At 39.9% G+C, this 13,146-nt stretch overlaps 1 protein-coding gene across 1 annotated transcript; it reads left to right on the top strand.

Moving 5' to 3' along the window:
* The first annotated feature begins 1,521 nt into the window (after positions 1-1,521).
* Positions 1,522-12,650, top strand: lmln (leishmanolysin-like (metallopeptidase M8 family)). Its single transcript, XM_039600022.1, has 17 exons — positions 1,522-1,986; positions 2,934-3,037; positions 3,164-3,194; positions 3,573-3,655; positions 4,376-4,493; positions 4,828-5,006; positions 5,193-5,298; positions 5,653-5,747; positions 5,827-5,944; positions 6,260-6,367; positions 6,467-6,654; positions 6,893-7,025; positions 7,223-7,382; positions 8,640-8,770; positions 9,117-9,327; positions 9,616-9,737; positions 9,792-12,650. The coding sequence occupies exons 1-16, from the start codon at positions 1,849-1,851 to the stop codon at positions 9,714-9,716; spliced, it is 2,004 nt and encodes a 667-aa protein (XP_039455956.1). The 5' UTR covers positions 1,522-1,848; the 3' UTR covers positions 9,717-9,737; positions 9,792-12,650.
* Positions 12,651-13,146: the final 496 nt, after the last annotated feature.

Genomic DNA, 13,146 nt, shown 5'->3' with positions numbered 1-13,146 from the left:
GTTAGATCGCTTTCACAAAGGAAAGGGAGAGTAAGTGTCGCAGCATTGTTAGGGATAAACTAAAGGTATAACACAGACATTAAGCAACAAACTTATTCTTTAAATTAAGCAATGGATAGAAAACATCTGTTATATTACCTGGTTCATTTTTTAAAATATGAAATGTCAGAAAATATTGAAAATATACAGTGTGTTAATCATTATATCCTTACCAAGCAATCCTTTTGAAGTGGTTGCCTCTGCAGATTTATGTTTTCATATCTCTTTGTTTTTAACCATAATGAAAACGCAAATCTCCAACATCACAGAAGAAACAAATGAAAGGGAAGCTGAAAACCACCAAAACTTTACAACAGCATTTTATGGGTTGGGCTGGGCACTGAGATGGTTTTGGAGCCTGCTAAACAAAACAGAACTTTTTCATTAAGGCCTGAAAAATACAATAACTATAACACAGGATAAATAAACACCTATTACAATGAAAGAACCAATCGCTGAACATAAAAAAAAAAAAACATACTAAATGTGTATGTTTTTGGTGCTACAGTTTGAAATGTTCATTTTAACTGAACATTTTAAGTCATTGCCATGTAACACTGGAGTTTTTCACCTTCCTAACAGAGTGAAACAAGAGCTAATACAATCAAACAGACACAGGGTGGATTCTCATTAGCTACAGCGATCAGAGATGGTCTAACTGTAAGCCATGATGGGCATTCAGATGTAATCACATTTACCTCGTGTGTCTGATGTTTTGGTGTCACAGAGTGTGGGAACACAGCATCACATGGTGGAAAAAGTGAAAAGCTTTACAGACCTGCCTTAAGAAAAGAGGCATTAACTGTGAAGTGAAGGGAGCCATAATGAACCTAACCCATTTTCTGCAAATTTTGGTTAAACATGATGTCTTCACAATTACAAAGCTCACTTCAAATGAACCCAAAAAGAACTTGAAAAAGAAAAGGAGAAAATAGACCCCATAAATCTCAGATTCTACACGAAAAACTGGTCTGCTTTGTGGACTAGTGGGGGATGTGAACTTTCTTTACTGACCTTTTAGTGGTGTTAAGGTAAGTAAAGTGTTTGCTATTCTTAATAAATAAAAGCACATATTTTATGCTCAATATTAATATTAAATACAAGTTAGGATAATGATGTTTCGAGGACTGCTTTTTTTCCTGGAACTGCTAAATCTAATTTATGTCTCAAGTACATTTTTTAGACGGATTCTAACTTTTTATGGATTTGTGAATCTGTATCGCTGCTATAAATAGTTACACTTATACACTTATACACTTACACTTATATTGTATATAATAAAAAAATATTATACAAGCTTTTAAAGCAAATACCTTTCTAAACTCTGCACTAAAAAAAGATAAAATGTTGTTAATTATTTCCTTTGCCCCTTTGAGAGAGGAAAAAGATGTACCATATCCGTTGAATATACCTCATCTCACTAAAATACGATCTTTGGAGCGCTGTCTTCCTTCATTTGGGGAGAGTGAATCATCTTGACAACAGACGATCTTCGGAGTGCACCGGCGCTCTGCTCTTCTCTCAGCTGACATAAGCTACAAACCAGGACCGCCGCAGCTGTCAGGCGTATATTTATCCCCTCACCGGCCGGCGTTACTGCTTTTACTGCACTCTCTTCACTTCAGATATAACTTATTTGAATTTGTTCGCTTGTTTTTATTTATTCATTTATTTTTTGCGGGATGTTAACATGTTTTGATTCACCGTGCAAGCGATGAACGAAACGAGAGTAGAAGGGACCGGACCGACACCGGCGAAGGTTCTGTTGACTTCGGGCTGCCAAGCCCCTTTTGTCGGGCAGGTTGGAGGATGGAGCTGAGGTTAAGCCGGGATGGCAAGCCGTCCGTGTCCTGGTTCCTCCTCAGCCCTGCCCTTTTCTTCTCCCTTCTGGCCGTGCTAGTGAGCTGTCACGGTTCCTGCAAACACCGAGTCCCTTCTCCCAACGAGGTGAGCGTCGGCTGTCTCTGCCACAGCTTAGCTAAGCTAGCACGTTAGCTGCGTCGGCTATTTATGATGGTATTAAATATTATATAGTGTAATAAGACTTTATTGCCTCGGCACGTGGAAAATGAATAGTTAACAAACCCCAGCACGATGTGAAGGACGTGTTTTTATGATAAATACAACGCAAGCATGTTGTTCAGTTGGTTCCTCACTAAGACTTGATGTACAGTATGATAGCAAGCTAACAGGCTAACAGTGATGCCACTGTGGTATACAAAGCTTTTACTGTGTTCACTGTACAGCTTGTGTCATGCACATTTAGACTGTGAAAGCAGCTTTCAGATCACATGCCACTGTCTATAAATCAGTTTCAGCTGTTCAGCTTCAGCCTTTTCCCCTTTAAACAGCCAAAATAACATCTGGCTAGATTCATTATTTCTTAACTTATTAATTCAAAATACAGCTGCACTCTGTATCCCAAACATTGTATTCACAGAAGACAGGTATTTTTAACTAAATTTACACAAAACTCATTCACAGTAAAATGGACAATTACTTTTTTAATAACTAACTAAAAGGCGAGTTTGTGACCCTCAGTTTTTAGCCATTAAAAAAAACAAACAGAAAAGCTTATTGGACGTCGTTTGTAAGGTGGAGCACTTTACCTATTCTGAAGGTATTTCCAGAATCCTTAAAGACTCTGATCACCAGCATCAAATATAATGCTTGCTTCTGATTGAGAGCAAATTGAACTCTGTTTTGAGCATTTCGCAGTAATCACAAACACATTTTTGTACTGCAGTTTCTACTCTTGATAGTTGTCATATGTTCCAATACTAATAGTTTTGTAAAACACTAAACACATCAAATATTATTAGTAGTATTGGTTGTTTTAATTCTCCTCTTATAAATTGCAATTCTCATTCTCATTTTCTGCGGTCCTGTTTCAGATTGTCCACCATGTTTACTTGAAGCCTGAGCGTTTGACTAAGAGAAGCTCGCCTGAAGACCTTCAGCTGAAAATAAAGATCATCTATGACAGCAGCGTTGACCAGTAAGTACTACAGCAACTCCCAGGATTAAAAAACAAAACAAAAAGCCAAAGAGAACAACTGTCACCATTTTTCTAGCATCCATATGCCAGGTTTGTGTGTGTAACAAGGATGCTCTCCATCCACAGACTTACTGCAGACAAAAGGAGACTTGTGAAGGTGAGGACACACCTGAGCACTTTATACAATAAATGTTTTTGTAATAGTTAAAGTCTAACTATAACCTTGTAAAATAACACATCTCAACCACAGAGAAAATGGTATAAATAAAAGTGGAAATTAAGAGTCAACTTGTTGTGGTTTTCCCGATTTTTGCATTTTTAAGCAGTATGTAGGGTTTTCTGTTAAATCTTACATTCAAAGTCCAATAACCACGAGAACTGCAACGTGAGGACATCATCAGTGGTTTTAACATTCAGCCGTGGCTTCTGCTGTTGGTTTTGTTGAGGTGATGTCGGATTGGGCTTTGCAGCATTGTTGGCTGTGCTCAGAGGTGTAACAGATTGAAAGTGTGTTACTCCATGTGTCCCTCTCTAGGATAAGCTGTTTCCTCAGGCCATCGCTTACCTGCAGAGGGCTTTCAGTGTCAGGCGCAGAGTGGGGCCTGTACTGCTCAGCAGGTATGTAGTCCCTGCCATCACTATTTGAACCACACCTGTGCACTAATTTTCAGTTCAGTAATCTAAAAGAAAGTAAAACAATAGAGTCTAGAGTAATTTAGATTTTTAAATCTGTTCAATGGCAAGCATTTTGTTGCTTGCCATTTTGATTCTTTGGCTCTGTGATCAAATTTGGATCAGAGTGCAAAGTGCTAAGCAGTCAGCTAACAAACACTTGGTCAGAAACCTGCATCCACAAGTTGTTCGGGTGCAATGGGCAAACGCAGATAGCTGACAACTGGTGGTAAGTGACAGATTAATAAATACTACAGTGTCACTCGCCAAAAACCGTAGCACAAACCTCTTTATGGGTTGTTTCATGGATTAAGTCGTGTTATTTGTCTAATGATTTGAAGAAGAGTCACCAAACACACCAAGACCAGTTGACTGAGGCCTAGCAGGTGTCAATTAGCTACAGCTCCAGTGTCAGCACTCCTATAAATCAAAGCATCCCCCCTTAATAAAATCCAGATGAGTAAGTTAATCAAGCGCTGTGTGTTTATGTTATGTTATACTATTTTAATTGCCAGATAGTAGTTTAAATGTTTGTTTCTCTTGGATTTCAGGGAACCACATCTGTGGTTATATTTGGTTGGTAATTGGTTGGTAATTTTTTATTTCAACATGTGAACAATATACACATAAATATATATATTTAATTAACTGTTTCCGTTATCTCAGACAATGTGCAACCAACCAGTACATGAGGAAGAGAGATGACCCTCATCGCTACTGCCAGGACGCCTGTGCAAATGTCACACGATGTGGGCCCATTACTGTACCACAGCACCACCTGCAGGTCAGAGCGTGCATAGATTACTGATCCCACAAAGCAAGGGTTCTAGCCTTGCTAGCAGCTGTTTTCTGTTTTTATTTGGAATATATAAAGTCTTAATTGATTGCTAATTAACATTAAAGTATTGACCAAGCATGCAATGTAAAGCAAATGTATATAATATTACTGCTGTAGTTGAATTCTACAGATAACACATAACCATCCAGTGCTGTTGACCATTAAAAAATTCTGACGAACGTTTAACCCACAGTGTTTTTATGCTGTGATGTGAACACTTGTCTGTCCTCACTGGTTCAGTGTGCTCTCTGCTCACTCCAATGTCGTGTTTCTCTTCTAGCAATGCAAGGTGTGCAGTGAGTCTGGGAAGTCATGTGGCCCTACAGGGCCCCCAGATGGGCCTGGAGTCGAAGGGTCCGATTTTGTGCTGTATGTCAGCGGCGTCACCACAGAACGCTGTGGGCAGGAGAACATAGTGGCTTATGCTGCTTACTGCCAGCTGGAGGCGGAGCTCGACAGGTGGGAGGATAAAAACCTTACTTGGTGTTAATTTAAAAAATAAAGAAACTAAAAATACAATCCAGCCTTTAGTCTCGGTTTTTTTGCTTTATAAGCAATGAACTGTCGTCTTGGTTACAGAAGTAAATCAAACTGTCAGAATATTACAGTATAAACTAATGTAAGTCGGGGTGTTTTTCCTTTTAGACCTATAGCAGGCTACGCCAACCTGTGCCCTGCTATGATCTCCTCTCAGCCTCAGGAGTTTGAAGGGATGCTCTCCACAGTCAAACATGAAATCATCCACGCTCTGGTCAGTACCACTCGTCACTGTTGTTGAGCTTCCCGTGGAGCATTAGGTTCACACAGATTGCTCAAAAGACATTTTTGAACCATATTTTCCTCGGCAGATTTTTAACATTTGAATACATTTGGAGATGCTTTACTGTTGACCAACAACATCTTACCAAAGCTGAACTGAAAGCTGAAAATGGATGTGGGTTTATTTTTACCTCATGTGAGCATATTAATAAAAAATGCAAGATTTTGCCCAGAAGATGTGCTGCTATAAACACTGTTGTGATTGGGTGCTAAATAGACTCTTGTTGAGTAATTTGTGCATGTGTGAAATCTGTCACTGACTGCAGTTTCTCCTTACGTCCTCTAGGGATTTTCAGCCGGTCTGTTTGCCTTCTACCACGATGATGAGGGCAAACCTCTGACTCCTCGCTTCGCAAGCGGCCTGCCCGCCTTCAACGAGAGGTGATTACACTTTATGTCATGGTCATTTATGATTTCTAGTGTTCAAGCTCTAACTTCTAATCCTAAACCTGTGCATCAGTCTGGGTCTGTACCAGTGGAGCGATGCCGTTATCAGAAGAGTCACCAGACTGTGGGACATCAGAGGAGGCGTGATGGTCCGACACCAAGTGCATGTCCTTGTCACTCCTCGTGTTGTGGTAAGAAGCTTCAATATTAAGAAAACTGGTTAGTCTCGTAACTCTTCTTCTGTTTATGTGAGTCTAGAAAAGGATGATGTGCTGTCATTTTGCGCCTCTTAGCTGTAGTTTTGACTGTGCTTATAAAAACGATTGTTTTACAAAGATTTATGTAGGATACAGCACCGGGAGGTGTTGAAGGAATGTAATATAAAGGTCTTATTAGAAAGAGTGGACAAAATTGAACCTATGAGATTGTTATTGGAGGTCAGTTTAGGCGTTATAGTTGATGTCAAGTAATAATTAAGTAGTATGTGTCTTCCTTTCCGTTTCCAGGAGGAGGCGAGGAGACATTTTAATTGCCCCATCCTGGAGGGGATGGAGCTGGAGAACCAAGGAGGGACAGGAACCGAACTAAACCATTGGGAAAAGAGACTCTTAGAGGTCAGCACATGTTTTCTCCGTGGCTTTTTGGTAGCCAGCAGTTTAGGCTTCTCCATCATGTTCATCTATATATTTTTTTTTTTTTCCCATTCATCCCAGAATGAGGCAATGACGGGCTCCCACACTCAGAACCGAGTGTTTTCTCGGCTGACGCTGGCCATCATGGAGGACAGCGGCTGGTACCGCGCCAACTACAGCCTGGCTCAGAGGCTGGACTGGGGTCGTGGTCTCGGCTGCGACTTTGTTATGAAGAGCTGCAAATTCTGGATGGACAAGCAGAGACAGAGGTGACAGAAACACCGTGCCAAACAAAGTTGAAGTATTTTTTTTTGCTGTTTCTTTCCCTCATGATCACAAAGATCATGCTTTTAGTTTGAAGCTGGCACCAGTGGTTGAAAAAAATGACGTTTAACACACTGAAAGAGTGGCACATGTATATGTTACAGATAAGTTCTGTACTGTACCAGGTACCCACAGTAATGCCATATCTAACCAGCAGCATTTATTATGTACTTGTTGTTGCAGAAGACACGCTGTAACTCCGTACTGTGACACAGTGCGAGCCTCTCCTCTGCAGCTCACCTGCAGACAGGATCAGCTGGCTGTGGCTGTGTGCAACCTGCAAAAATACCCACAAGAACTGCCACTTGAGTACCAGGTATGCTAACCCCCCACCACTACCAATATTGATATGTTTGTGAGTGTTCTGCTGAAACTAGTGAATGTTTTATCTTTTATAGAAAATGCCTGACAAGGTTATTTATAGCTACCACACAGTGCTCTGTATGTGCATGTTAGAGTAAGCTCTGCTGTGGTCAGTGAGTGTGCTGAGGGTAACTATATGTGCTGTGTCAGTATTTCGAGCGGATCCCTGACGTGGCTTCTGATCAGCTGTCGTTCTTTGGGGGTGCTGTGGAGATCGCTGACTACTGTCCCTTTAGTCAGGAGTTCAGCTGGCACCTCAGTGGAGAATACCAGAGAAACTCCTACTGCAGAGTGTCTGAGAACCAGCCAGGTACTGCTTATACTGCTGTTTCTACTGCTGCCTTTAATCTAGTGGTGTTTTAAATCAAACTCTGTGAACAGCCGTAGTACAGGGAGGGAGGTGAGAATAGTTTCCTAATGATATTTCTTATTCTTCTGTGCCTTAAAAGCAGGTCACACATATCTGATTGAAAAAAAAAAAAAAAAAAAGCAAAAGCAAAGAAACCTCTCACTAGACTAATGGCAGCAATTACCTTTACTCTTTCTTTTGAACATTTCTAAACCTGCTGCATTTTCAAACCATGTACCCAAGTATTGAAATTCAAAGACCGACTTCATATAAAGATGCATAGGATGATCCTAAAGCTCCTTAGGACTAGAACTAATCCTGGTTTGGACACCTTAAGGCCCTTTCACATAGGACACGGCACGTGCAGCAAGGAGTACTCACAGTCAAGTTCAACTTTGAACTTTGACGACTGTTTTCAGTGGCCAGATCAGCCAGACTCTGCATCGTGCTCATTTTTTTATAGTTTTATTTTTATTTATTTTTATTATAATTTTTAAATAATTTGTTAAAATCAAAAAGAGCTTGACAGAGAAGTAGCTTGCCACTGTTTAGCATAAATCCATAAGAACACATGTCCGCCCAGTTTCATTGTCAGGAACGTGAAAGAAACCTTTTCGGTCATAGGTGTTACTGAGAGCTCATCAGTAAAGACAGCGGTCCCCAACCTTCTTTGCTCCACGGATCGGTTTAATGTCAGACAATATTTCCACGGACCGGCCTTTAAGGTGTCGCGGATAAATGCAACAAAATAAATCATACGACAAAGACAAAAACTGTGGTATTTTGTAAATGTAATAATAAATGCGAATTCACTGTGTAATTGTGTAACTTTATTAGCAGTGTCCTCCTGAAATGCGCCAACAACATTGAGAGTAACGTCCTCCTCTCTGCCCCTTAATGCTCTCTGGTCGCTATGGTAACGTGTAAATATTTCTTTCAAAATAAGATGCACAACTATAACACGGGAAATGACCCAGGGAAACCGAGTTAACGATAAAAACCCTGCAAACCATAAATTTCACACCCGAGCCTCAACTCTCGTGGCCCGGTACCAAACGACTTACTGACCGGTACCAGTCCGTGGCCTGCGGGTTGGGGACCACTGAGTAAAGACATTTGGAGGAACTCTTGTATAAAATCTGTTTTGATCTGCTGTTGTTGATGCTGTTTCTGTGAAATATGTGAGATTTCTATCTGTGGTGTTGTCTGTTTGTTCAGACTGGTGGAGGAATTATGGAGCAGAGCAGTATGGACTAGACTCTGTGTGTCTGTACCAGAAATCAGCCTTTGTGATGGAGCAATGCACTCGGAAGATGACGTACCCTGACTGGGGCTCCGGATGCTACAAGGTGCTGACATGTACATATACTTATTTATGTTTGTCTGTGAATTTTTAAGATCCCCTTTACAACTTTTTCCATAGCTGTCCTCAGTGGAGAAGGTGACATCTGTAGGTTGAGACTGTTACCTTATAGAAATCTGTAGATTTCACTTTTATTTGGCTGTTTGACAAACAGATTAATAGTTCAGGTTAAATAAATTAAATCCCACATATTTTTGTCCCAAACTGCTTTGGTGGGATCTCAAAAGGTTTTATACAAAGGGGAAAAAATCCCTAATAAAGTTAGAGAAATGAGAGGAAAGTGCATGTCGCTGTGTGTTTTGGGTCTGTCTCACACTCTCTGTGTGCTGCAGGTGTCGTGCTCAGCTCAGGGCCTCACGGTGTTCGTTCAGGATCGTTCCTTCCTCTGTGTCCGTAAAGGTCAGCTGCTGAGCATCAGCGTACGCGTTAACGAGTGGGTTTACAACGGTGTCCTCATCTGCCCCGCCTGCACCGACTTCTGTGATGACTGCCCCCTACCCTACCAGCTCCCACCCATCAACACCTCCAGGAGCAACCCAATTGGTCAGTCAGTGGACCAGCTGATTTAAATGCTTCTCTTCCTGTCACATGGTGAAGCTGTCTGCCTTTCAGATTTCAACTTATGGTTGAATGAAGTTGTTTAACAAGTAAAGAAATGGGAAAAGATATAAATGAGAACAAAGTAAAGAAACTGGTGAGAAAAGCACTGAAAGGGAAAGATAAAACTTAAGATGTGTTTATAATTAAATACTCAGTGTGTGTGGAATATAATACTGTTATGTAAAAAACAAACAAGATTTGATAGATGGTTATTTTCTGTCTTGATTTTAGATCCATGCTCCAGTTCTCCAGGTTTGGCCACCACTCTGTGGCTCCTGCTGCTCAACCTGCTTCCTCTAGTGGCTGGACTGCTGCTCTGCCACTGCAGCTGATAAAACACACACACACACACACACACACACACACACACACACACACACACACACACACACACACACACACACACGCGCCAGGGTAGCTGAACAGTCCTCTATACCATAGTCACTTGAGGACTTGGACTGCAGCTGGTTTTCCTCTTTGTTTTATTCATTACTTCCTTCTTCCTTTCCTCCCCACTTCCGTTCCTTTCTTTGCCATTTCTCAGCCTATTTTCTCCTTTTGTTCTGTGACTGCATCCTCACGCATCTCTCACCACAGTCAGGTATCCTTTTGCTGGAGGTCCATTCAGTTATCTGTCACCGGGTTTACATGCACTTAAGTAATCAGGTTATAGCCAGCTTTCATTTAAACAAGATTTATCTGACTGACACACACACAGAGACAAAACTCTGTCAGATATCAACATGGAAAGCAGCTATGTGGCAGCTAATACTGTTATTTGTGGACGAATTATTGGCAAAAAGAACAAGTTGGATCGACAGGGACCATTTTTATGGCAGAGCAATGGAACATGAAAAATAAGCAGTGTAATTTTTCCTTTTCAGTGAGGCAGGGATTACTCACATTACATATACTCAGAATGCACTAATACCTCTTTTTTATTATCAAGACCATGATACATATATGTACTTACAACACACCTATTATTACCACTTTATCATTATTATTTATTATTATTATTATTATTAATAATAACAAACTCTTCAAAACACAAGTCTCGCATGATAGAAATAAGTTTTTGTATGTAAAAAAAAAAAAAAAAAAAAAAAAAAAAAAAAAAGCCAAATATTTTCAGATTTTAGCATCTTTTATTCAAAGATCTGCTTATTTTTCATGTTGTCACACACAGGGTTTAGTGCAAAACGAGACATTTGATCAGTATGTTTTATATACTAGTCGATTAATAAACAGTGATTTAAGATTATTTTAGGATTAAGAATTTTAAAGTTATTTTATAATGAATCATTTATGTGATTTGAAATAAAATTTGTCAGCCCTTTTATAATAATTGACCAGTTGTTGCTACAGCTAGCTATTCAGATGGTCAGCTGACATATCAAAAGTTGTAAGAGTGTAATATTGTTTTGTGTACACTTTAAATTGTATCCACAGATTTTTTTTAAGCACGTCATTGAATGTTTAAGTAACCAGGTTACTGTATATATGTTTAATATGTTATCTGATTTCTGCTGGAACCAGGTTGCTTGCAGTGATTTGGTTACTTAAGTGCATGAAAATGGTTAATTCACTTCAGCATGTAGAGTATCTGCAGCATCATTCCTCCATACAAAACACATTTTAGTTCTGGACGCTTGTTTATTTTCAGATAGATTCACTCTGGTTTCTTCTTAAATTTCACATCTTTACTTCAGCTTTGGGATCATCGTACTTCATCAGATTCCTTTTTCTTTACACTGTTGTGATAAAAGCGGGACGTCTGTATTTTTTTAGCTGATCTCTTCTGGTTCAAACTTATTTCAAGATTGTGACAAACTGACTGTCGATCAACAAAACCACAATGGTGCAAACTACCTGCAAACTTCTTCCTCTGAAACAACATGAGGCTCTGTGCAGTTTGCTGACCTCTGGTGGCAGCAGAAGGTAACTGTTCAAAGTTTTTTAAGCTTACAGGATCTTTTATGCTGAAAACTCTTTCTGTAAATAAAAATATGAGACCGGACAGGAATATGGTGGAAGGACTTCCCCTGCCACCTCCTGACACGTCACTTGAGCTTAAATTCATTACCTCATTTTCTTCTAAGAGTCATTTTATCCTTATTTAAGATATGTAGCTGTTCAGATGTAGGTATGGATCTTTGTTGGAGTGCAGATTGATAATGTTGATGATTGTTGCTCTCTACATGACGAGCTCAAGCGTTTGCAGTCGAGGCCTTTGCTTTCTGCAAGTAGAAGTTTTGCTGATGACGATGCTGTACATTCACTTTACTAGAATTATTTTCCAACCTCACAAATGTATAGGAATTTATTTGTTGTAAAAGTCAAATGAATTATGCGTTGTTTTGTTTTTTTTGATAATCAGTCAACTGAGATTAACATTTTAACAACTCAGATTGTCAAGCCTGCTGCTGCTGCAGCCACTTAGAGCTAATAGAGAGGTTGGAGATTAAATGGTTGAAGGTCTTTACTGAGAAGTAAAATCCAAAAAAATGTTTCCCACAGGTTTCATTTCATTGTGTGTCCTCAGCAGGGCCAAAACCCAGCAACGTTTCCACAAATGAGTCCACTGACATTTCAAAAGCACAAAGCTCTCAAATTTCCTTCTGAATTCAAAACCAAGACTGGATTTGTCCTTGTTCCATTGGTCTTAAAAATACGTGACTGCTTATTTCTGTTAATTATTGGCCAAAACAAGCCAAATGGCCTGTTTACAGTTCCCGGCTTAGGTGGTGATGCAATGAGCTAAACTAAGATGGAACTGGCTGGAATCCAGTGGTGCTTAATATCATGAAGCCTGTAATGGAAACACTTTTACTGTTTAAATTCAGATTATAATGTTTGGCTCTTTGTTTCTGTAATGACGGGCACTCTTTCGCTCAGCAGTTCATACATTTGTTGGATTAGTGATTGTTTTCAGTTTATGGCCCAGAGTGAGAAGGGCTCCTACATTTGTGGTTCATTTAAACTCTTTTGCATGAGCCAACTGAGAACAACCTCTGAAGCCACAATAGCAATGCTTTAGGAAAAAAGTGTGAGTTTCTGTTTGTTTGTTTTTTGTGGTGGAGAGTGAATGAATGTCTGAAATAATGATACGCTCCTTCTTTTCCGATAAATCTGCAATGTTTTGCTCTTATTTATGCAAAAACAAACAAAGACACAAATTTATTAACAAACTTCAATTTTCAATTCAATTCAATTTTATTTATATAGCGCCAAATCACAACAAAGTCGCCTCAAGGCGCTTTATATTGTACAGTAGATGGCACAATAATAAATACAGAGAAAAACCCAACAATCATATGACCCCTATGAGCAAGCACTTTGGCGACAGTGGGAAGGAAAAACTCCCTTTAACAGGAAGAAACCTCCGGCAGAGCCAGGCTCAGGGAGGGGCGGCCATCTGCTGCGACCCGGTTGGGGTGAAAGAAGAAAAACAGGATAAAGACATGCTGTGGAAGAGAGACAGAGATTAATAACAGATATGATTCGATGCAGAGAGGTCTATTAACACATAGTGAGTGAGAAAGGTGACTGGAAGGAAAAACTCAATGCACCATGGGAATCCCCGGCAGCCTATGTCTATTGCAGCATAACTAAGGGAGGATTCAGGGTCACCTGGTCCAGCCTTAACTATATGCTTTAGCAAAAAGGAAAGTTTTAAGCCTAATCTTGAAAGTAGAGATAGTGTCTGTCTCCCGAATCCAAACTGGAAGCTGGTTCCACAGAAGAGGGGCCTGAAAACTG

The sequence above is a fragment of the Oreochromis aureus genome, linkage group 16 (assembly GCF_013358895.1).
Source record: "Oreochromis aureus strain Israel breed Guangdong linkage group 16, ZZ_aureus, whole genome shotgun sequence".
Lineage (NCBI taxonomy): Eukaryota > Metazoa > Chordata > Actinopteri > Cichliformes > Cichlidae > Oreochromis > Oreochromis aureus.
The sequence above is the reverse complement of the archived record's forward strand: the minus strand, read 5'-3'. Positions and strand labels throughout refer to the sequence as shown.